General features: G+C 41.4%; 1 protein-coding gene and 1 long non-coding RNA gene across 2 annotated transcripts; both read left to right on the top strand.

Moving 5' to 3' along the window:
- Positions 1 to 3,088: 3,088 nt before the first annotated feature.
- LOC109943740 (uncharacterized) lies at positions 3,089 to 4,004 on the top strand. The gene is made up of 2 exons (XR_002266823.1): positions 3,089 to 3,365; positions 3,551 to 4,004. It is a non-coding gene; the product is annotated as an uncharacterized lncRNA (long non-coding RNA).
- A 10,316-nt stretch (positions 4,005 to 14,320) lies between these two features.
- Positions 14,321 to 20,001, top strand: LOC606443 (betaine aldehyde dehydrogenase). Its single transcript, NM_001112311.2, has 15 exons — positions 14,321 to 14,525; positions 14,625 to 14,767; positions 15,342 to 15,422; positions 15,503 to 15,651; positions 16,202 to 16,294; positions 16,367 to 16,490; positions 16,586 to 16,651; positions 16,808 to 16,874; positions 17,451 to 17,527; positions 18,383 to 18,496; positions 18,907 to 18,984; positions 19,057 to 19,208; positions 19,314 to 19,374; positions 19,557 to 19,663; positions 19,746 to 20,001. The coding sequence occupies exons 1-15, from the start codon at positions 14,408 to 14,410 to the stop codon at positions 19,834 to 19,836; spliced, it is 1,521 nt and encodes a 506-aa protein (NP_001105781.2). The 5' UTR covers positions 14,321 to 14,407; the 3' UTR covers positions 19,837 to 20,001.
- The last annotated feature ends 2,328 nt before the right edge of the window (positions 20,002 to 22,329 follow it).

Below are 22,329 nucleotides of genomic sequence, written 5' to 3'. Positions count from 1 at the left end.
CCTTTTTCTCTTACTCTGGTTCAAATATTTTTTGTTGTATGCTACTGTTGATTCTAGCTCATGTTTGATTTCAGCTACAGTTTTGGTTTATTATTTTTATCTGTGGCCCCATACAATAGAGAAGTACAGAAATTGACAAGAGAAGCATTTTAGGGACTGTTTTAATACCTATACTTGAAATTCAATTGCTAAATCTGTTGGACATGTTTATCTTATGAGAGGCTTAAGAGTTCTGTTGGTACTAGGTGACTTCTCTCTGTTCAAGCGTTGACAGAGCTTCTTGTAGGTGCTCTTGGAATTCAAGGAGCATGCCACAGAGGTTAATGTTGATTTTTGTGCCTAAAGCTGTTCGTGCGATTAGGAGATGTGCAATTAAATTGGAGAGAGCTGATGAAAGGTGCATCAGCGTTTTGCTCGAGCTGATTAAGATAAAAGTTAATTATGTTGTTCAGGAAGCTATAATTGTTATCAAAGACATCTTCAGACGCTACCCTAACACGTGAGTTGCTTCTCAATTAATTTGTTGTATATTTTTGGACTATCAATCTATAAGAACTCCATTTCTGTTCTGCACAAGAAATGGTGTGTGTATATGATAATTGTTTTGTTCTCACTGAATTTTACAGGTATGAGTCTATCATTGCTACGCTTTGTGAAAGTCTGGACACTTTAGATGAACCAGAGGCTAAGGTCTTAGTCAATGCACATATCTTAGTAATCTATTGTATTTTTGTTTAGATGCTTAATTTTTTTATTCACTTACGTGTCTTAATTTTTCTAGGCATCCATGATGATAATTGGTGAATATGCTGAAAGAATTGACAATGGCTAAGGATTGTATTATGGTCACACATTTTTGTTTTTTATGATTGGATATTCCAGCAGTAGCTAATGGAGAAGTTAAAGATGTCATCTGACGCCTGTTTCCTGTTTTTTGTCCATAGAGTTCAGTTTACAAACACAGTAGTGATTTTAGCTACAATTGATGCATTCAAAAAGCTGATGTGTACCTTTTGATTTCTTATTTGGTCCGAAGGTTAAAACTTCTTTTAGAAGTTTTATTTTCCTTTAGCCTATTAGATAAAATTTGCAGCTTATTTCTATGTTTTTGTTAGTTTAGGCACAAAAGGAGTTGTACCTTTTCAATGCTTATATTATAGCCACATTATTTTCTTATGCTCATTTTTATACATTTGCAAACTTGGAGACCTTTTGTTGATTCAGGAACTTAACAAGGTAGATGAAGGAATAAGGACTACATCAACATGGGTGAAATAATAAAGTTAATTGTGCATTAACTCAAAGGCAGCACAACACTTTTTGTTGGTTGACTGCATATAATAATCTCGCTTATCAGTTAAAATTGTGAATTTGTAGGGTATTTTTTGGGTCGCTATCAAACATGTCAAGAATGAGTAATGTTGCAGATCTGCTCATGGATAGCTAGAACATGTCCATCAATTCTGCTCTTTAATTCTAATCTAATGGATATCACAAAATCTTGGGGACTTTTTTTCTCCATCAGTATGATAGCTAGAACATCTTCGATTGTTTTGTTGTCTTCATCAAAACACAGTTACTTTCAAGTCTTCATCAAAACAAGGTTACTTTCAATCTCTTTTTCCCCACTCTTCCTCAATCATCATTTTTTTCATTGCCTGATCTGGATACTTTCCCGTGCAAAGTCTGATCAAGGTCATTTCATCTAGGTAGTTTTGCAAGTTCTTGGAATTAATTACAATCTCCCCCTAAGAATAGTATTGTGTTGGACTGTCTAAAGTCCCCTCAGAATGGTATTGTGATAATTGTCGCAGTCTTGTGCTATTTAATATATATCTTCTTAATCTTGCTCTTCAACATGGATGGAGTATTATTAAATCACCCATGGATATTTGACATTCTTTTCTCCCGTGTTGTTCGTACATATGTGTCCATGACAAATGATAGCACCCAAAGGATAAGTTCACGCACCGCTTGTCCTCTTCATTTTATCTTTTTGTCAATTTGGTTATGAACACTTAAAGCAACAATAGTTACATTCGGATTCGCCTCCCTGACGCCGCCAAGAGGCACCAGATCCTCGCCCACGGAGTTCTCCATGCCGCCGTCACTGCTCGCTGACGGGCGACCAACCCCATCGTGGAGCTCAGCAGCATGGTCGTCATCCTCTACGCGCTCTAGATGATCCGTGTGTGGTACAAGGAGGTCACTGACCTCCACCAAAGCCTTCCAGTCCCTTGGTCAACAACCGCTTCCCTTACCCCTCCTCATCCTCCTTCCTACCTCTCCCTCCCTTCCCCCCACCGCAGCGCGGAGCTCTGCCGGACGCTAGCCTCGATGCGGCTTTGCCGGCCGCTGCTCCATCCCTCTGCCGGCTCCCACGAGCACCTTCTTATCCGCACTCTGCCGCCACCAAGGCCACCACCGTCTCCCGAAGTGTTCTCCCTCATCAAGACTCCTCCCACCCTCCGGGGGCGGTGCTACACTTTATTATTAGTGTCAGCTGACACCGATGAATTTCAAATAATTTATTATAAAATATTGTTTAAACATTGTTTATATGATTCATGACACCGGTGTGAAATGATGCTGACACCTGAGAACTTGGACGCTGGCTTTGCTCCTGTTGTCCTCCACCTTGTGTGCCTCGCAGACGGGCGACCTCACACCACGGAACCGACGTGCTCGACCGCGGTCTGAGTTTTGCTTCGACGCCATCCTAGACGGCTCACAGACGTCATCCTCCATCCCATAATAGTATAACACACATTTGTACATAAGTTGTCGTGTTAGTATATGTTCCCGTTGCAACGCACGGACACTCAACTAGTTATACATTATAAGTACTTATGTTTGAGGGAGAGTTGAGACACTGAGACAGGGCCCAGGGACCATTATTGTCATCATGACATGTAGATAGATTTGGAGCAGAAAGCATCTAGCCTAGGTGTCACAACTCACATGTCCATAGCTGTTGGACGGATCAAAGTCAACGAGGTTAGAGGTAGACATCCTGATCATCGTCGTTGTGCACATTATAGAAGCTAGCTGCTCGATCATCACTAATTGCTCGCTAGCTCCGCTATATAAAGCGTGGAAATGGCCCATGCTCTCTCCAGCCATTACAAAGATAGATAGATAGTACACAATCTCTATCGTAGCTAGCTGCTAGTGCTAGCTCCAGCCTCCGGGGTTGAGTTGACAGCAAGAGTTACTGATGGCCGTCGTCGTCAACATGGCACCGACGCCGCCGGCCTCGACGGCCATACCTGGACGTCTGCTGCTGCTGCTGCTGCTGCTGCTTGTCTCAGTCACAGCATCCTTCTCTGAAGGACTGAGTGATGAGTGCGTGTACTTCGTAGGAGGTAACTGCTTCGCTGCCATGGATAAATATCAAAATGAAGTGTCCCAGCAGCGGTGCTGCGAAATTTTCCAGGCCGATAAAGATTGCGCGTGCTTCTGGGCAACTGGCCCTTATCGTGGTGATCTCCCTCTTAATGTTTATTTTTGTGGCCTTGGTTCCTGCATGGGTACCGACTGATGGCCTCAGCGAACAAGCGAACACAGCCATGGATCGAAGGAAATCAAGTCCAGCACGCAGGTGATTAATTGGAAGGCGAGGCACGCCCAAGAAGAAAACCTATCTTTGGTTGCGAGTTGCATTTTCTAGAGTGCTGCGTGTTCGAATAATTTCATTTATCAAGAGCTTTTATATATATGCTGGATTGTAAAAAAAAATTTATAAAGCTATTGTCCTGACAATGGAAGCGTGCAGCCAACCTATGCCTCTAAGTGTTGCAAACCTTTTTGGAAGCTGGTGTAAGCATGGAGGAAAAGGAAACAGATTGTCTTCACTAACAGGGAGACAACACCTGCTGCTAGTCTATTGGAAGCTGGTACAAGTATATTGATCAAATGTGTATAATCCTTTGTAAATGTGAGATGAGATGTTTGACCAAAAGAATTGTTATGGAATGATACACTACAATCTTGAGGTATTTTTATGCTTTTTTCTCACACATAAGAAGGAAAACAATGCTCCCTAGTTGCGCCTGTTTAGCAGTGTTCATTCCTTTTCCATGAGTTCATCCACAACTGCTTCCCAGATACGCAGTTCTCTGAAGAAAAGTTTGGTTCCATCCTATACATATGGCAGTACAACATCAGGTTGAGAAATTAAGATGGTCAGTTCAAACCAGGGTTTAAAATAATCACTATGTCGTCCCCTTCTACGCCTCTAGGGATGAAAACGGACGGAAACGAACAGAAAACCCCCTCCTGTTTCCGTATCCGTATTTTATCATTGGAAACGGGATCGAGTCCGGAATAGTTAGGAACGGAAACGAGAGCGGAATAAACGGAATTGTAAAAACGAACGGAAACGGAAATACTAACGGAAACTCATGATTTAATATAAATAGAAATGATATTGATGTTTGACTAGTGATTGATTGGCAGGACAATAACATAAAACAAATAGATATAGAGAGGCAACATTCTATTGTTGTTTGGTTGCTAATAGTGTACATTAAGCTACATCCGATGTTGTTTGTCATTGAAAAGAGTCGATGGTTACAATGACCACTTGTGCTATAATTTGTCACCTAAAGGCACGAGGCTTTAGTTTATATATACTAATGCATATTAGGCTCGTCCCATATTTATCAAATACAGAATAAATACAGGTTCAATCCGGATAAAAACGGGATCCCGCAAAAACAGGCGGAATAAACCCTCTCCCGTTTCTGTCTCGTTTCCATATTTTTTCGTAAATAGGAAAATTGTCTGGTCAAATGTAGAAAACGGTACGGATTGGGATGGGATTTTACTCGTCCATTTGGTTTTTTCTATGTTTACATTTGCTGCTGAGACACCAAGTGGCATGTGCTCCTTTAACCTTCTAAAATGCTTCGACCAAGAAAGCATCCGTCTTGTCGATCCATTCATTGGTGAACAAGCCCGCACTTGGCTGGCCCGTGTACATCCATTCACGTTCATCTATCCTCTACCATATCAGGGAGTAATATGAGAATCAAATGCATCTACATGATGTCCCTACCACCTAATAGGTGAATACAGGTCCTAATCCCACCCGAGGATGCATAGACGAGGTTATTTTATGTGGTCTACTTCGATCTAAGACAAAATTTCGGTAGCACCTCCACGTTGTTCTCCAAATACACGTCCTGACAGGGAGATTGTGTATCCGGAGAACAACAGGGAGATGATACCGAAACTTTGTCTCAGATCGAAGTAGACCATAGAAACTAACCTCGTCTACACACCCTCGGGTTGTCCAAAAAACGTGGACAATTCCATACGGATATGGTCATACATATGCAAGGATCTGCATACTTCCAACCATATCTCTTTCAAACGGGAGACACCTTACTCAGTTATGTGACCTACAACCATCATATGAAAAGAGGGGTTATACCTAGGGTGGCGGTGTAGTCAGGCTAGCGGGGCCGTGGAGGGTCCGTGTAGTGGCGAGGTGACGTGGTGCAGATAGACCCACAATGCCTAGGAAGAAGACGACTAGTTCTGACAGAGTCGAGCTTCTCTGCAAAACAAAAAACCAAACAGTCTCAATAGAAAATTTTGGCAGAACCTCTCTTGCACGTCGAGGTTCCAAACCCTGCAAAAAACATACGACACAATGGCCTACAACCACAAATGCATATAATTGCCGAGTCACATTCATATAATCACCACCACAACTCGAATTCACATTCATATAATAATTGTCGAGTCACATTCATATATTCACATTCATATAGTCATATATAATCACCACCACTACTCTACCACTATACTACCACTACTCTACCACTACTACCACAACATGAATAGAAGAGGAGGGGTGTGTTTGTCTAGTGGATGTTCGGGCGACGGAAGTGGCGGGCGGCAGGCAGTGACGTTGGAGGCCAGGCTGAGAACTAGCGGGGGTGGAAGCTCGGGCAACAGACCTCCTCCTCCTTCTTTTCCTTCTTCTCCTTCTCCTCCTCATTCCCTCCTCCTCCTTCTCCTCCTTCTCTCCTCCTCCGCCTTGGCTAAGGGCAGACGCGGTGCGAGAGGCGTTGCACGGGGGATGGCAGGCACGTGGGCGACGGCGGTGGGCACGTGGGCGGCGACGGTGAGCGTGTGAGAGAGATTGAGAGAGTGAGGTATAATAATGGGTCAGACCACTTTGTCGAGTGCCCGCGATCTGGCACTCGACAAAGCGGTTTCAGATTTTTTTTAAAAAGTTTTCTCTTTTGTTGAGCGCCTAATCGAAACACTCGGCAAAACATCAACGTTTGTCGAGTGCTTTTCCAAGGGCACTCGAAAAACTTTTGATATTTTAGTTTTTTTAAAACTAGTTTGTCGAGTGTCCTAGGTTCAGCACTCGACAAATGAGTGGTTTGTCGAGTGTCTGTACCTAACACTCGACAAAGCTATGGTTTGTCGAGTGCTAACCGGCAGACACTTGGTAAACTATTTTCAAAAAATAAAATAAAAATATCAAACGAATTCGAAAAATTACCAAACTTTGACATGACACTATACTTGATGTCTATTGACTATAGGAGTGAAACTGTGACTCAACCGTTACTCTCAATCCAAATCATAGCGGATCATTCTCAACAATCCTGAAACTTCTTGGGAGATGTTCTAGTTTATGAGCAACGTAGTGACAACTTGTGCAAAACGTTCTCAATATTCACCACAGCCTCCACATATGATATCATGGCGTATTGTCAAATTTCATGATTTTCAGACTTCATTTGTTTTTTATAGAATTTAAAAACCGCTCTCGCACGGGGTCGAGGTTGTCGAGGCCGTGTTTCCTTCACAACATGTTTGAGTTTTCTTGTGATATTGTAGGTAAGGCCTCAACATAGGCTCAATAACATGAATATCAATTTTAAACTATTTTTTACAAATATTCTAATCACTTGCCGTTCAAATTTAACTTAATTTAAAAACTCACTTGAAATGCAGTTAATTAGTTAAATATAGCAAACTAATGCAACAAAATATCAAACTTTAACATGAAGTGCTAAATGTTGTATTTAGAGGGCACAAAAATCGTGAAAGTTTGAAACTCCCAAAAATATGTTTGTCGAGAGCTTAACTCCGAGCACTCGACAAACTTGAGTTGATTGCCGAGTGCTAACGTCCGGCTCTCGGCAAACCTCTAACGGAGGGGCAAGGTAACGACGTAATCTTGTTTTGTCGAGTGCGGGCTTGTTTGCCGAGTTTCAGATTATGGGACACTCAGCAACATAAAATGTTTGCCGAGTGCTCTGGTTTGGGCACTCGACAAAAAGGCTTAGTTACCGAGGAGTGCTATTGTTTGCCGAGTGCTTTTATTTAGACCTTCAACAACGATGATGTTTGCCTAGTGCCCGACATCGAGCACTAGGCAAATAATCGAGCACTCAGCAAACCGTCCTTTTTCGGTAGTGTAAGATGGTGTATAGCGTAGTTGTATGGAGCGAATACGTGAGGTCGGAGGCTGTGGGTGCACGAGCTTAAAAATGTGTTTGATTTGAGATGAAAGTGGGATGAGGCGGGAACAACACCGTCCGCACAATTTTTTGAGATTACGTCCGCACAAAAAATTACTCTGATGTTACCTCGTTCCAACGTGACTCTCATCTAAGCACTATATAAATTGTAACCGTCTCATTCTATCCTTCCATGTACACTCAACCAAACACACACTAATTGATTTGCGTTTTTTTAGCAATAGCATTATTAAGGCTGTCTCCAGCAATGTCCCCTAAATTTCGTCCCCTAAAGGAATATTCCCTGTACTTTACAGCACACTCTAAAAGATTCTGTCCTCTATATATTTTGTGTCTCCAGCAACGTCCCCTAAATTCGATCCCCTAAAGCTACAGTGTTAACAGAATTCCTTTTTCCATTTCTTTTTTTGTTTTCTTTGATTTGTACCCATTTCATCAAATTGTAAGGATGATAAAAATAATGTATTCAATAATTTTACAAATAATAATCTAAAAAATGGTTCATTCATAATTTCGAATTGTAACAAAAAATAACATTCCATTTTATGATTTGTGTAATTGTTGTTCAAAAAACGTGTCACAGTATTTAAATCGTATGAAAAAATGTTTAGACATTGCCATGCTTCCACCGTAAGCCACGACACTTCTTCAAGAAGCCATCGACTAGCTTCGGCTGCACGACAAGAGTATGGCTTCTCTCCGAAGCGTATCCCTTCTATAAATACTCACTACCTCAACACTTCACTCACACTTCGCATACACTCCTCCACAACAATGAACCCCAAGCTACTATGCAGTAATGTCGTAGGTTCTGTTTGTCCAAAGCTACTATGCAGTAATGTCGTAGGTTCTGTTTATCCCAAGCTATTATGTGTACTGGAAACAGATGAACTTGTTCACATTTCTTGTTCTTCAATGTGTCATGCTGTAATGCAACTACTGCAATATGATTAAGCAAGTCTACTATTATTATGCAACAACAGTATTCGAGAACCACTACAATGCACAAGTGCAGAAACATAAACTTGTTCTCCATTCTCAGAAAATTGACAAGTGCACAAACATAAACTTGTTCTCCAAACCATGACACAACAGGAAAATGTCAAGTGCACAAGTGCTGAAAATAAACTTGTTTTCGAAAACAACTAACAATACTTCCTCAAGCACTACAATGTCTTGATGAACATTCACTTGCTTGACGACGAGCTTCCAGTAACCCTTGCCAGAATCTCCTGTTGTTTCGCCTCATAGTACTGTCGAAGGAGGGGGTTACATTTTGTCAAATCCATGCTCAATATGAGAACCTCCTGTTCCGTCTCCTCCTTCACCTTTTGTCGTTCCATCTTCATCTTCTCTAGATTAAGCTTCTTCCTCTCCAATATGAGTTTCTGCCTCTCCTGTTTCTTCATGAACTCCAACTTCTTCTCCTCAGTTGAAGCTACTGATTTGTACACAGATATCCGTTCCAAAGAAAGCTCACCCATCCGTGTTAGGTACTCCGAATCAGTGGATGATGTGTTCCCTGATCTTTGCTTCTTTGCCTTTTCCTTGGCTGAATCACGACCAAGCGGTCTCTTCGAAGTAAAACTTGATGGAGCTGAGTCTTCACCAGCATCTAAGTCAATAGTATTTGATTAGGTACCAATTGGGTTGGGTGGAGGATTTTGGTTACCCATGTGCTGGTCCATCCATTTTGGTTGATCCTTCAATATGGACCAACAATGTAAGAAATGGAAGGGCTTCTTTTCAACAGCAGCAAACCGAGTAGCCGCAAGAGATGTCTGCAAAACATATAATGCATTTAATGAACCACTGGGATGTAGTTAAGTACATTGATGAAGAACATATGCATAATAGTACATACACTTACCTTATCTGCATCAGTCATGCCACTTGGGTTTTGTCGAAGCACAACCATCATGTATCCAGCAAATGTAGAACATTGAGTTTTGATACTGTCCCACCTGCTCATGAGATATTTTGTAGACCTCTCTGGCATTGATCCTCTGCGAGAGTTGTATGCCTCTGTAATCCGATTCCAAAATCCTTGACGCTTCTGACCAGTGTTGACAATGGGATCACAACTCACAGCCAACCAAGCTTGACAAACCCTCATATCCTCTTCAGACGTGAAATTTGCTAGCTTTGTACGTTGAGGAGCCTTCTTCACTGGAGGTGGTGCTGGTGATCCCTGGGCTGGTATCTCAGGCGAAGGAGCAAATGCAGTGTTCTGAAACTGAGTGGCATCATCCTCGGATAGGTAAGTTCCATATTGTGCCATAACTTGGTTCCAGTCGGTACCCATGCTGTACAATGAAGGTACTCGCACAAAAAATACAACATATTCAACTAAATAAGTGTAGTACATTTGAGGCAACCATATGAAATGAATAGAAACCATGAGACTGTAAATAGGACAGGCACAACAAAGTCACAAGTGGTGAAGACTACATATATTGCAAAGTTCATAACATTAAGCATTACCAAAGATAGGTATCGACAAACATAAACAGGACATCAACTAAAGCAGGAACTTGTGGCACACATCAGTTGTGTTCACATACAAAAGACTAGTACGACATACATAAACCTAACACATACACATATTTCCTTAGGTCCTTGGTAATCTAGTAGGGATAGGTGTCGTCGGTGGAGTAGTCACGGCCGTCGTCGTAGTCGACGATATCGTCATTGTTCAACTCTGAATCATAATCAATCAGAAGCTCATCCTCTGTTTGTGATGATTCAGCAATTGGTGAAGGGGCCATGTGCTCCATCTCCCAGTCTTTTTCCAGTGCAAGCTGATCAAGGTCGTTGGCGAGGTCCTCGATCTGAACTAATGCACGATTCATTTCATTGAGGACTGGTCCGCTAACTGTTGGAAGGCACCGTGGACGACATCGACGATGTCGGCACAACGCTCCTCCACTACTCTGATTAAATGAGCGAGTGCTCTTCGGAGCTTTGCGTTCTCCGAATCCATGGTCTACATAAAACATATGGTTCTGTTAATATATGTACGTCAAAATTTTATGTATACCGTGGCCTAGTTCATAAATTATAATGGTAAATATAGTCCGTACCAGCTACTATTGAGTGTGTAAAAATGGATTGTGAATACCAGTCGCCATGTTTTTGTCAATACACATCGCAATGAAATGTTGTGACTGTCAAATTGAATAATGAAGACATAACCTAGTGGTGATCATTCTGTGTGTGAAAACCATTCGCCAACTCATTGTGAATACACAACGTTTCCTAGAACAACATAGCTTCTAGCAGAATGAAATTTGGTTAATGTGAACATCAATTATGAAGACAAAACCTAGTGATGATGATTTAGTGTGTCAAAACCAGTCGCCAAGTATTTGTGAATACACATCCATTCGTACAACAACAAAGCTTGTAGCACAATCAATTGTTGTCACTGTCAATAGCAATAATCAAGACAATACCAAGTGGTCAATGAAGCCTACAAGCATGGAATGTGTGTTGGCGTTACCTTAAACCCTAGATCTGGACGAGTTCTACAAAATCAATGACTTCAATCATACAAACCACAATGGATCTGCAATGGGTACCTTTTTCTCTTCGGATCTGGAGCACCCGACCTACTGGAAGACGATGAAGATGGCGGCGACGAGATGCGCTTGCGTTTCTGCGCACCTTCCTTCGTCGGCGCCGTGGATCTTCTCAGCTTCTTCGCAATGGCGGTTCGACGGCGACGAATACCGACGGTTGCACCGGAGCCTTCGATCTTTGTCTCCTCGCGGGCCACCTCCTTGCCTCCAACCACCGAGAGCGGTCCGCCGCCGGACCCGCTCGAGCACGGCCTCTTCGAGCCTAGCTTGGCCGGCTCCGCCGACGAGCAGCGCCGCGAGGCCCCCTCGCCTAGATGGATCGAAGTCGCCAGCGATGGGAGTACAGCGCGCTCGGATTTTTCACCCCCGCGCGAGCCCGACGACTCGCCCGGATAGCGCACGTCTCCAAGTCTCCACATCTAGGGTGCGTGCAGCGTCCTCTATAATTTAGAGTGTGATTTAGAGGTCCTTGCTGGACGCCTAGAGGGCCCTTCTGAACTCTAAATTTAGAGTACAGAACGCTTTACAGTGCGTTGTTGGAGCTAGCCTAAGACTGTCCTGTCCGCACCGGCGCGCTGCACCTGCATGTGATACTCTACCTGCCATAGAGTTATTGTATGGCACAGATCTGCTGCAGTGGCATACGCTAAGGCTGCCCGCACTGGCGGACTCAATGCCGAACGCTACGGAGATAGAGTTTACTCGTGTGCTGCAGCAACGTACTCGGCACCGAACGCTACTCTTTCTCTCACTCCAAATCTAGCGCTCATTCAACTCTACTCCAAATCCAGCGCACTGGTAAGGGCAGTTGCATGCGGATGGGCCCACCTCCCACATGCGCCACGGAGGGAAAAAAGTGTGGGAAAAATAATAGAATATGTGATAATTGGTATAGGGTAGATATTTAGGGTGAATATGAACGCGAAGTATTATAGGATAGAGTAGAGAATCTTGCTGACTAGGATGAAATATTCCTTTTAGAGTAGAAATTTAGGGTTCCATGAGTGCGGATAGCCTAAGTATCACCTACGCTATTATGCCGTAGGAAAGCTGGAACGCTAGAAGTAGCATTGTACCTGCAACAACGCTATGCCCTGTCTTGGGCTATGACAGGCGACAGCAGCCACCTCGTCACGCGCAGAACGAAAGGAGAGAGATGGCTGAATAAAAAAATATGTTAGTTCGTATTGAGTTCGAGATAGAGTAATATGATGGCAGGAAATTGTACTGTATAATATAGAATCTTGTTACATATAATGAAATATTTTTTTAGAGTATAGATGTAGAGTAATATGAGTACGGATAGCCTAACAGTTTTACGTAGGGTGTTGACCGACTACCTCTGAAAATGTTTCAAAATATCGCATGCAATTTATTTGAAGTGCATTGTTATATATTATTATATACTCTCTCTATTCTTTTTATTCAAAAATAAACTAGCGGACGACAAATATTTAAGAATAAAGTATACTATGTACCTAGCTACAGAATATCATCATACTCTCCAACCAAGCCTTGTTATATATAGAGAGTATACTTTGTAGCTTGCTACATAATATCATATTTAGTAGCCAGGCGCATGAAGCCACCTGAATATCAACCGCACCACCTGAATATCATTAGTTTTGGCTCTATAAAGCCGGATGTTGCAAGCAGCATGGTTACAAGTTCAATTTAATTTGTACATTGCGGAAACTAATTAAAATGGAGCACCAAGCATCACCGATTCTTGGTCCTTCTTCGGCACAGTCTAGCTTTCCAAAGGGAAGCTTCCAATTTGCATGCCGATAGAGTCGCGTAAAACAGCTTTAGTTCCATCCGATGTCTGTTTACAAAGGTGAGAAATTCAAACATAACTGATTTCAATTGAAAAGTTGTCAACTATAATGTTGTATTTCTTTACCATATCTACAACTTTAGTTTTTGTCATTTCTACACCTGAGGTCATTAGAAAATTTTATATTCTAAATTGAGAAATTCAGATATATCTTTTTAAATAAAAATTTCAAAAGAAAAATCTGTCGACTATAAAGCTGTATACTAGAGATCTACAACTTTAATTTGTCATCTCTTCATCCGAGATCATTATTTTTTTAATTTCAATAGTATTTCAATCTTAGACTATCCGCAGCGGTTCCCTCTAAATTTCTCCCCTATATCACTTTTTTGCGTCACATCGTTAACATTTCATCCTCTACATTATTTTCTCCCGCAACGGTTTTCCCTAAATTCCCCCCATACCCCACTTCAATATAAAATATCATTTTCTATACCTATTCATCATCATTTATCTATTTTTCTCTCAACTAACAATACTAGCGAGCACGAAAATCAATACAAAGGGGCTGACACAGTGATCCTCTTGATGTGGCGTGCGCGCTTGTGCAGCAAGGGGCAGAGGAGAGAGTAGCGTTAAGCGCTGCGGCCTAAGAGTACACTAAACATCAACATGGATAGAGGAGAGGATGGCTGATGGCCGGCGCTCCAGCTAGTCTTATTTAGGACCCGCAAATGGCTTGGGATGCAAAAAGGTCATCGATTAATTATAAAGTTGTAAACCTCATAGAGATCTACAACTTTGATCATTGTCATTTTTTTGTTCATCCGAGTTTATTAGGACAATTCAACAGAATTGAATTTTAAAATACAGACATTTTGAATAGAACTTTGGGGACCATAAATAAATGGGTCGAAATGAAAACAAGCACAGCTGGGATCTTACTACAACTATAATATAAATCCGTCCTCATCTGACTTAGGGTGTGTTTGGTTTGACTTTTGGCTTTGGCTTTTGCCCCCCCAAAAGCCAAAAGCCAACCAAAGGGCTGGATCTAGGAAGCAGCTTTTTCTAAAAGCCGACTTTCTCGTAGTGCAAATCTGAAAGCACCTCTGAACCTGCTTTTAGTGGCTTTTCGGATGGAACTGTGAAAACATATATCGAAGAATTTTTAACGACTTTTAGTGGTTTCCACCAAACGGTTTTTAGCTTTTTAACAGCTTACAGCCTACAGCAGCTTTTTCCACAGCTCACAGCCCACAACAACTTTTTTCACAGCCACAGCCCAACCAAACAGACTCTTACTATCCTGACCATGGTTTATCTGTGTAGTATTTCCGTTAAGCCTGAATGGAGTCGCGGACAGCGTGCCGATAAAGCGTTCCAGTTATATCTCTATCTGTATAGCCTACACTACACAGGGCCGCAGCTTGCCGATCCCTAGCGACGAAGTCCACTGCCGAGTTGCCGACTCACCGACTCCCCTCGCAAGTCGCAATCTCCACTCTCCAGAGTCCAAACTCCACTCCTCACCGATGATGGCCTCGCAAGCGATGGTACCGCTGCGGCAGCTCTTTGTCGACGGCGAGTGGCGCCCGCCCGCGCAGGGCCGCCGCCTCCCCGTCGTCAACCCTACCACTGAGGCTCACATCGGTGAGTGACCGCCCCCCGATCGCAATCATCCCTGTTTTCTTCTATTATACTTGTTGCTTGGCCTGGCGCTGATGCGCTAGGTCTCGCGTGCACGCGCAGGCGAGATCCCGGCGGGCACGGCGGAGGACGTGGACGCCGCGGTGGCGGCGGCGCGCGCGGCGCTCAAGAGGAACCGCGGCCGCGATTGGGCGCGCGCGCCGGGGGCCGTTCGGGCCAAGTACCTCCGCGCCATCGCCGCCAAGGTACGCTGGTCCTCTTTGCTCTAGCTAATTTAATTGGGTCAAAAACGACTCCAGTGCTGTGCTTCTGCTTCCAAGCATTGGTATCTACTCCCTCCGCCCCAATATAAATGTACATCTCGCTTAGGAATACTACCATAATTCGGATGTGAATTCAGTGTGAGACAACTCAGTCGCGGCATCTATTTTTTGTGCTTTGATGGGTATGATTGGTGACTGGATCTGTACTTGGGGATGCTAGGAGTGAACTTCTCAGCACCTTTGCTATATGCGTTTTCCTTACACTTCAACACTGTTACTGTTTTACATGCACAGAGGCACAGAAAGTACAAATTAAGTTCCTTCTATTCAGGAGAAGTCCTTATGTTCCGCTTTTGTTGTGAACAAGCTATTGCTTTCTGCCAATACAGGGTGTTTTGACCTCTAGTATCAACTCCAAATTCAAAACACCTTAAAAGATCTTTCTCTTTAAACTTCCATTTGTAAAGTCTTGTAACATTTGGTTGGGTCATCAAAGTTTTGTTGAAATATATTTACACATGTCACATTTTGCATGTAAAAATGTCTTCTTATTCAGGTAATTGAGAGGAAACAAGAGCTAGCTAAGCTAGAGGCACTTGATTGTGGGAAGCCTTATGATGAAGCTGCATGGGACATGGTATGTGACACACCTTATGGAAGTGTGCAATTTTTTTTTCCAGTTTGCAATGACAATCTGTCTGGTATTCCATTTATCAGGATGATGTTGCTGGGTGCTTTGAGTACTTCGCAGATCAGGCAGAAGCTTTGGACAAAAGACAAAATTCCCCAGTTTCTCTTCCGATGGAAACTTTTAAATGCCATCTCCGAAGAGAGCCTATTGGGGTAGTTGGGCTGATAACTCCTTGGTATTTTCATACCTACCTCACCTTGCTGTTATTCGTATTTATGATCAAAGCTCACAGGCAAGCGACCTGTATTCAGTAGTACAGCTTCGTTTCCTGTAAGACCTCAGAGTTCTATAGCAAAAAAATCTGCATATTCTCTAACCACACAATTTTCTTAAACTATTTTTTGACAACTTTCCTCATCATCGTCCTGAAATATTTCCAGTGTTCATATTTGTACTTCCTATCCAGTTTTTAATCTCACCTATGATCTATATATCCAAGTTAATGTCAAATTATTTGCTTGTGTGAATGTTTGGCCAATGTCAATATGCTATCTTGGCACAACGTTGTGCTTTGTCCCAGTACAACTGTTGCTTCTGCTCCATAAGCTCACTATTCTGCTATTATCCTTTTTCACGTATTTGTTGGGCCGGGGCATTTCACTTTATTGTGTCTATATATAAAATGTTGTTGACTAAGTAACTGATTTATCTATTTTTTCATATGTTTTTGTTTTACTTATTCTGATTCTAAAGTATTATGCTTTGTACTTGTATTTGTATTGCAGGAACTATCCTCTCCTGATGGCTACATGGAAGGTAGCTCCTGCTCTGGCTGCTGGTTGTGCAGCTGTGCTAAAGCCATCTGAATTGGCTTCTGTGTAAGTATTAGCATTCTATATTCTCATGCTAGAAGCAATGGCATTTGAAGTGCCTACCTTTTGAATTCCCAGGACTTGCTTAGAGCTTGCTGATATCTGTAAAGAAGTCGGTCTTCCTCCCGGTGTCTTAAACATTGTGACAGGATTAGGTCCTGATGCTGGTGCTCCTTTGTCAGCACACCCAGATGTTGACAAGGTAAACTGTTCTGCATATAATGACATAATCATGCATGTGCATGACACATCAATGAAAACATTATTTCTCATATCATGTGTTTTCTGTGTTTGTAGGTCGCTTTTACTGGGAGTTTTGAAACTGGTAAGAAGATTATGGCGGCTGCAGCTCCTATGGTTAAGGTTTGTCTGTGAATTTATGTTTTATTTCAAGTAATGAACTGTGCATTATTCATTTTGCTCTCTTTTAGTTGATAAATTATCAGAAGTATGATTTGGATACCCTACGATTAAGAGGAAATTCTATTGCATTCTTTAACATTGCATTTTTCTTGACAGCCTGTTACACTGGAACTTGGTGGAAAAAGTCCTATAGTAGTATTTGATGATGTTGACATTGACAAAGGTACATGTATATTCTAAGGCTTACTAAATTCCTAAATTTCATTGATATTTGTGGATTGTTGCAAATTGCAAAGAATTGAACTGATCACAATGCTAAACGCCTAAAACTCCTCAAAGCCCTTCTTGGTATCTGAGCTTTTCGTAGAAATACTCAACTGAGCAGGCTACTACAACAAGAATTGCTTTGGTATTGAAAATTGATTGTTAGGATTTGTAAAATACAGTACATAAAATTGCGGGGGAAACTACATGCTTGCTATGGTTTTGACCAGAGTACCAGACTTTGTGTTGGTTGTCTGCATCTGACACAAAATTTGGAGATGCATTATGCCAGTTGAATAAAAAGATGAAATCGAAAGTATTTTATGCATTATGTACATGTTATATGATTTCATATTTCATCATTGTTTTTGAGAAATATAGGGCTGAACTTCTGTGGAGAACATAAGCTTTAGTTCCAAGAAAGGGGATTTTATAAATTTACTGATTCTGACTTGCTTCAGTTATGCTGATACTTTGCTCAACATGGAATTGTGGATTCTGATATGCTTCCATCGTTGATCCTTCTAAATAACAGCTGTTGAGTGGACTCTGTTTGGGTGCTTTTGGACCAATGGTCAGATTTGCAGCGCAACATCTCGTCTTCTTGTCCATGTAAGTGCCACATGTTATTGCTTGTATTGTCACTTGGAATACTTCTCACACTTAATAGTTGTCAACCATGATCTATTTCTTGGAGTGGTGTCACTTAGCTTGTCCTTGCCCTGATGTTAACTTCTGATAATCTTCTGCGGGAGTGATTTTAAAATTGCCTCACAGAATAAATAGCAGCATATATGTGCTTTACGCCTGTTTTGAATAAATAGCTGGTGTGTGTGTTGTGTTTCCTAGTGTTGTTTTTTCCTTACCTTTGCTACCTTAATGAAATGACATGCAACTCTTGCATTGTTTGAGAAAAAAAAACAATATATGCGTTCCATTGCTTAAGGTCTGGGTTTGAACTTTGAACTCTTCAATTTGCGCACTTAAAAAAAAAGTCTTCTATTTGCTGTGAAGTGTGTGCTTCCATCTGGTGCATATTTAGAAATATAATCTCAATGACTTGATTGTTTTTTACTCATCTGATACGAAACCTAAGATGTTTAGGACATTGCCACGGTCTCCAATGTAACACTTTGACTTTAGTTTTGTAAGTTATATTATTTAAAAGGGACACACCTATATATTTTATGAAATTATTTTTCATGATGAACTAGTAACATTGGTCATGCTTTACTAATCTATGCAACTTGACATATATTGATGAGTCAAGAAAGAAGTTTGACCGACTTGAATCGAAAAATGACCTACAATTGGGACCAAAAGGAGTAGGTTAACCATGGCTATTTATCAGTCTATATTACTATTTGTCTCTTCCAAATCACATTTCAGTTATGAATCAGTTATGCACTATGTTATTGTTGTCAGTAACATAGTAATCAAGTTTTGCCTTCAATGAAACTGTTGCAGACAAAAATTGCTAAAGAATTTAATGAGAAGATGGTTGCATGGGCCAAGAATATTAAGGTTTCTGATCCGCTTGAAGAGGGTTGCAGACTTGGGCCAGTTGTTAGTGAAGGGCAGGTATTACATGTTAACTTCATCTAAATCTAACGTCACCATTGACAATGCTATGATTTTTGTCTCCTTTCTGATTTGACAGTTCGGTACTTCCTATTTAGTTGCTATACACTCTTGTTCTTTCTAGTTTCTACGGGCTACAGGACCAGGATGTAGCTCCCGCCGATTTTGAGAGGATCTATTTTGATATGCACTGACTGACACCACCTTCTTTATATTACTTTGTTATATTACAGTATTTTTGTTACAGAAAGAGCTATGGTATAGATTAATGTTTATGGTCATATATATAACACAAGACTGAGAAAGTGGCACCCTAATCGCCACTATCTTGGCAACCATATACATAGTTTCAGATTACCTTGTTGCTTTATAGTTGTTCACGAGTCTTATTCATGTTTTTGCGTTCTCAGTATGAGAAGATTAAAAAGTTCATATTGAATGCCAAAAGCGAAGGTGCTACTATTCTGACTGGAGGTGTTAGACCTGCGGTAAGGCCTGCATTTGGATTTACATGGACCACATGTTATAGTGAGACATAACTAATGTTTTATATTTTACAGCATCTTGAGAAGGGGTTCTTTATTGAACCAACAATCATTACTGATATCACCACATCAATGGAAATTTGGAGGGAGGAAGTCTTCGGTCCAGTCCTGTGTGTTAAAGAATTTAGCACTGAAGATGAAGCCATTGAACTGGCCAATGATACACAGTGAGCTACTTATTTTTAGTACAACTTCAATGCTCTTTTGCAGGCTTTGCATCTCATGCGTAGTCAGTAGCTTAAGAATTCATGTCACTATCCTTTCTTTTATAGGTATGGTTTAGCTGGTGCTGTAATTTCTGGTGATCGTGAGCGCTGCCAGAGATTATCTGAGGTATGTTTAGTGAAGGGGTTCACAGTATTTGGCTCGTGGTTTGATGACTGAATCAGACTGATACTCGGAGTCTCTCTCTCTCTCTCTCTCTCTTGCTCTGTCCATGTTGCCACATTGACTTGCTCTCAGAACTGTTTTTGGGTACTCCTACTAGACATCTCTAATGAAAACTTGCGCAACAGGAGATTGATGCTGGAATTATCTGGGTAAACTGCTCACAGCCCTGCTTCTGCCAGGCTCCCTGGGGCGGTAACAAGCGTAGTGGATTTGGACGTGAGCTTGGAGAAGGGTGGGTAACATGGAACGACAACATTTTAAGACGTCTAACAGCTATATTTGGGATCTGACTGACACTGCCTGTTTACCTGTAGGGGCATTGATAACTACCTGAGCGTCAAGCAAGTCACGGAGTACATCTCTGATGAGCCGTGGGGATGGTATCGATCCCCCTCCAAGCTGTAAACTGGCATGAAATTTTGTTTGTTCCATTAGAATAAATATATCTCGATGCTATACAGAACGAACCCGTGTATCAAATGGAGTATGACATTGTGAAAAAGGCACATCAGCGGAACAAATGTCAGAGTTGACAATTCCCTCTAATGCAAATAGTTAACTCGCCCTTGAGTACCACTCCCTTGATCCCGTCAGATAGATGTTAGCTTAGTTGGAAAAAGACTGATCTACCTGTCTTCTTTCGTGCTGATCTTCTTTCTCAAATCAATTGACATACAACAATAACAATATAGCCTTTTGTCCTAAGCAAGTTGGGGTAGATTAAGGATGAGACCCACAAGAAACAAGGATATAAAAGGAAAAAACAACAACGAAAAGGTAAAAGAAAGATGATAGAGTTAAGGGTAAATAGAAAAAGGCAAAGATCATGGTTATGGCATTTTGATGGCTAGTATCTATGAGCACCTATATTTAGCTATTTTCTTAGAGATATCTCTTAACCGTCTCGTCCTATATCATTTTAGGTTGGTCCCTATCTCTTTTTACATTATCACCCTACTCTAAAACTCTCTACACATTGGTGCCTTAGGATGTCTCCTTTGGACATGTCTAAACCATCTTAAACCAATGTTGAATCAATTTCTCCTCAATTGGTACCACTCTAACCCTATCCTGAATATCATCGTTTTAGACTATCCCTTTTTTGTGCGCCCACAAAACCAACGTAACATGCACATCTCTGCTACACTCAGTTCTTGGACATGTCGTCCTTTTTGTCGGCCAACATTCAGTAACATATAACATTGCCGCGTGAATCGTTGCCCTATAAAACTTACCATTAAGCTTTTGCGGCACCCTCTTGTCACAGAGGACGCCAGAAGGATGATGTCATTTCAACCAACAATTTGAAATTCTATGCCTAACATCTTCATTAATATCACCATCCATTTGCAGCATTGATCGACTCATTTCTAGCCACCAGTTGCCCATCGAGGGTAACATTTCCATCCTCAAATCAATTGACATACTCGTATAAAATCAAGAGCTTCACTAATGAAAGGATTAAGATGTCAAAAAAAGAGGTGAATTACTCACTCATGAAAGGATCAAGATGTTTAAAAGGAGTGAATTAAGGTTCTCTAAAAATTTCTTGTATAAATTCAAGCTACTTGTACATAGAAAGTGTTTCTATCTAACCATGAAAAGTTCTATATCCTATGTCTCAATCCCTATGCTATCATCATAATTTTATTAACAAAAAAATTAAATTTAATTGCTTAAAAGTAAATAGTAAGGATTAAAATAACGATGAAGAGTTGGGACTTTTTACTAGAGCGTGACTGGCCACTCACGATCCCGCCACTTAGGTAGTGTCTAGCGGTTCGTATAAATGACCGTGGATGCACATTTTGCGCGACCGTGATGCACTATTCACGCTTCCAGCAGATTGCGGATGCCGTCGCCCAAATTGTGTGGTCGGCCACACGGTCGTGTATTTACGCGACTTCTCTCTTCTCTGCGAGAGAGGTTGCACATACACACACTAGTACAGAGAAGTTCTATAGTGGCGGTTGTAAACCTATTTATAGTGGCGTTTTTCGTAACCGCCAGTGCTAGAGGCCAGTAGAAATCATCATTTTTACAGGCGGGTAACTGAGGACCGCCAGTGAAAATCGATTTTCACTGGCGGTCGGCGTAATAAAACCGCCAGTGAAAATCGATTTTCACTGGCGGTCGACGTAATAAAACCGTCAGTGCAAATCGTTTCCAGGAAACATAAAACATATTTTAAAAATAGTTAAAAAATTTATTTTTATTAGGAGGGCCTCAGCCCACCCCACCGACGCAGTCGCAAGTCGCGGCATTTTTCGCGCAAAATTCGCGCGCTACGCGGTTGTTAGTATTCGAACCGTCGACCTCACCCTCGCGCGTACCCTCCCCTACCACTCCGTCTATGACATGTCTTGTGTCTAGTTTGTAGTTGTTTTCTCCACATATTACAACCATTTGAGTGTAAATTGCTTATTTGAGACCCTAAACGAATTCAAATAAAACAGTTGTCAACTACAAAGATAAATAACTTTTGAAGTTCTACAACTTTTATTTTGACACTTTTTTCATCCGAGGTAGTTTGCAAAATTTGAATTTTAAATTTGACATACTTAGATTCAATTTTTGAGAACCGAAATGAGTTCAAATAAAAAAGTTGTCAACTACAAAGTTTCATAACTTTTAGAGATCTACAACTTTTATTTTGGTGGTTTTGTCATACGAGGCCGTTTGAAAAACTCGAAAAATTAAGGATAAAAATGATTTCTAGTGGCGGTTCCTTAAGAAAACCGCCACTAGAAATCGTATTTCTAGTGGCGGTTCCTTAAGAAAACCGCCACTACAAATCATGGATTTCTACTGGCGGTTTTCTTAAGGAACCGCCACTAGAAATAACACAGTCGGTGGATAACCGAATCCGCCTGTAAAAATATATCGTCCCCGTAGGCT

Source organism: Zea mays, chromosome 1 (genome assembly GCF_902167145.1).
Source record: "Zea mays cultivar B73 chromosome 1, Zm-B73-REFERENCE-NAM-5.0, whole genome shotgun sequence".
Classification (NCBI taxonomy): domain Eukaryota; kingdom Viridiplantae; phylum Streptophyta; class Magnoliopsida; order Poales; family Poaceae; genus Zea; species Zea mays.
Note: the sequence above shows the minus strand (reverse complement) of the source record. Positions and strands in the feature narration are given on the sequence as shown.

Bases quoted from the DNA above. Each gene is read 5' to 3' on its own strand.
- LOC606443 (NM_001112311.2), top strand. From the start codon at position 14,408: ATGATGGCCTCGCAAGCGATGGTACCGCTGCGGCAGCTCTTTGTCGAC. The intron at 19,375-19,556 runs GTATGTTTAGTG...CTTGCGCAACAG, and splicing joins GCTGCCAGAGATTATCTGAG to GAGATTGATGCTGGAATTAT. The intron at 19,664-19,745 runs GTGGGTAACATG...GTTTACCTGTAG, and splicing joins GGACGTGAGCTTGGAGAAGG to GGGCATTGATAACTACCTGA.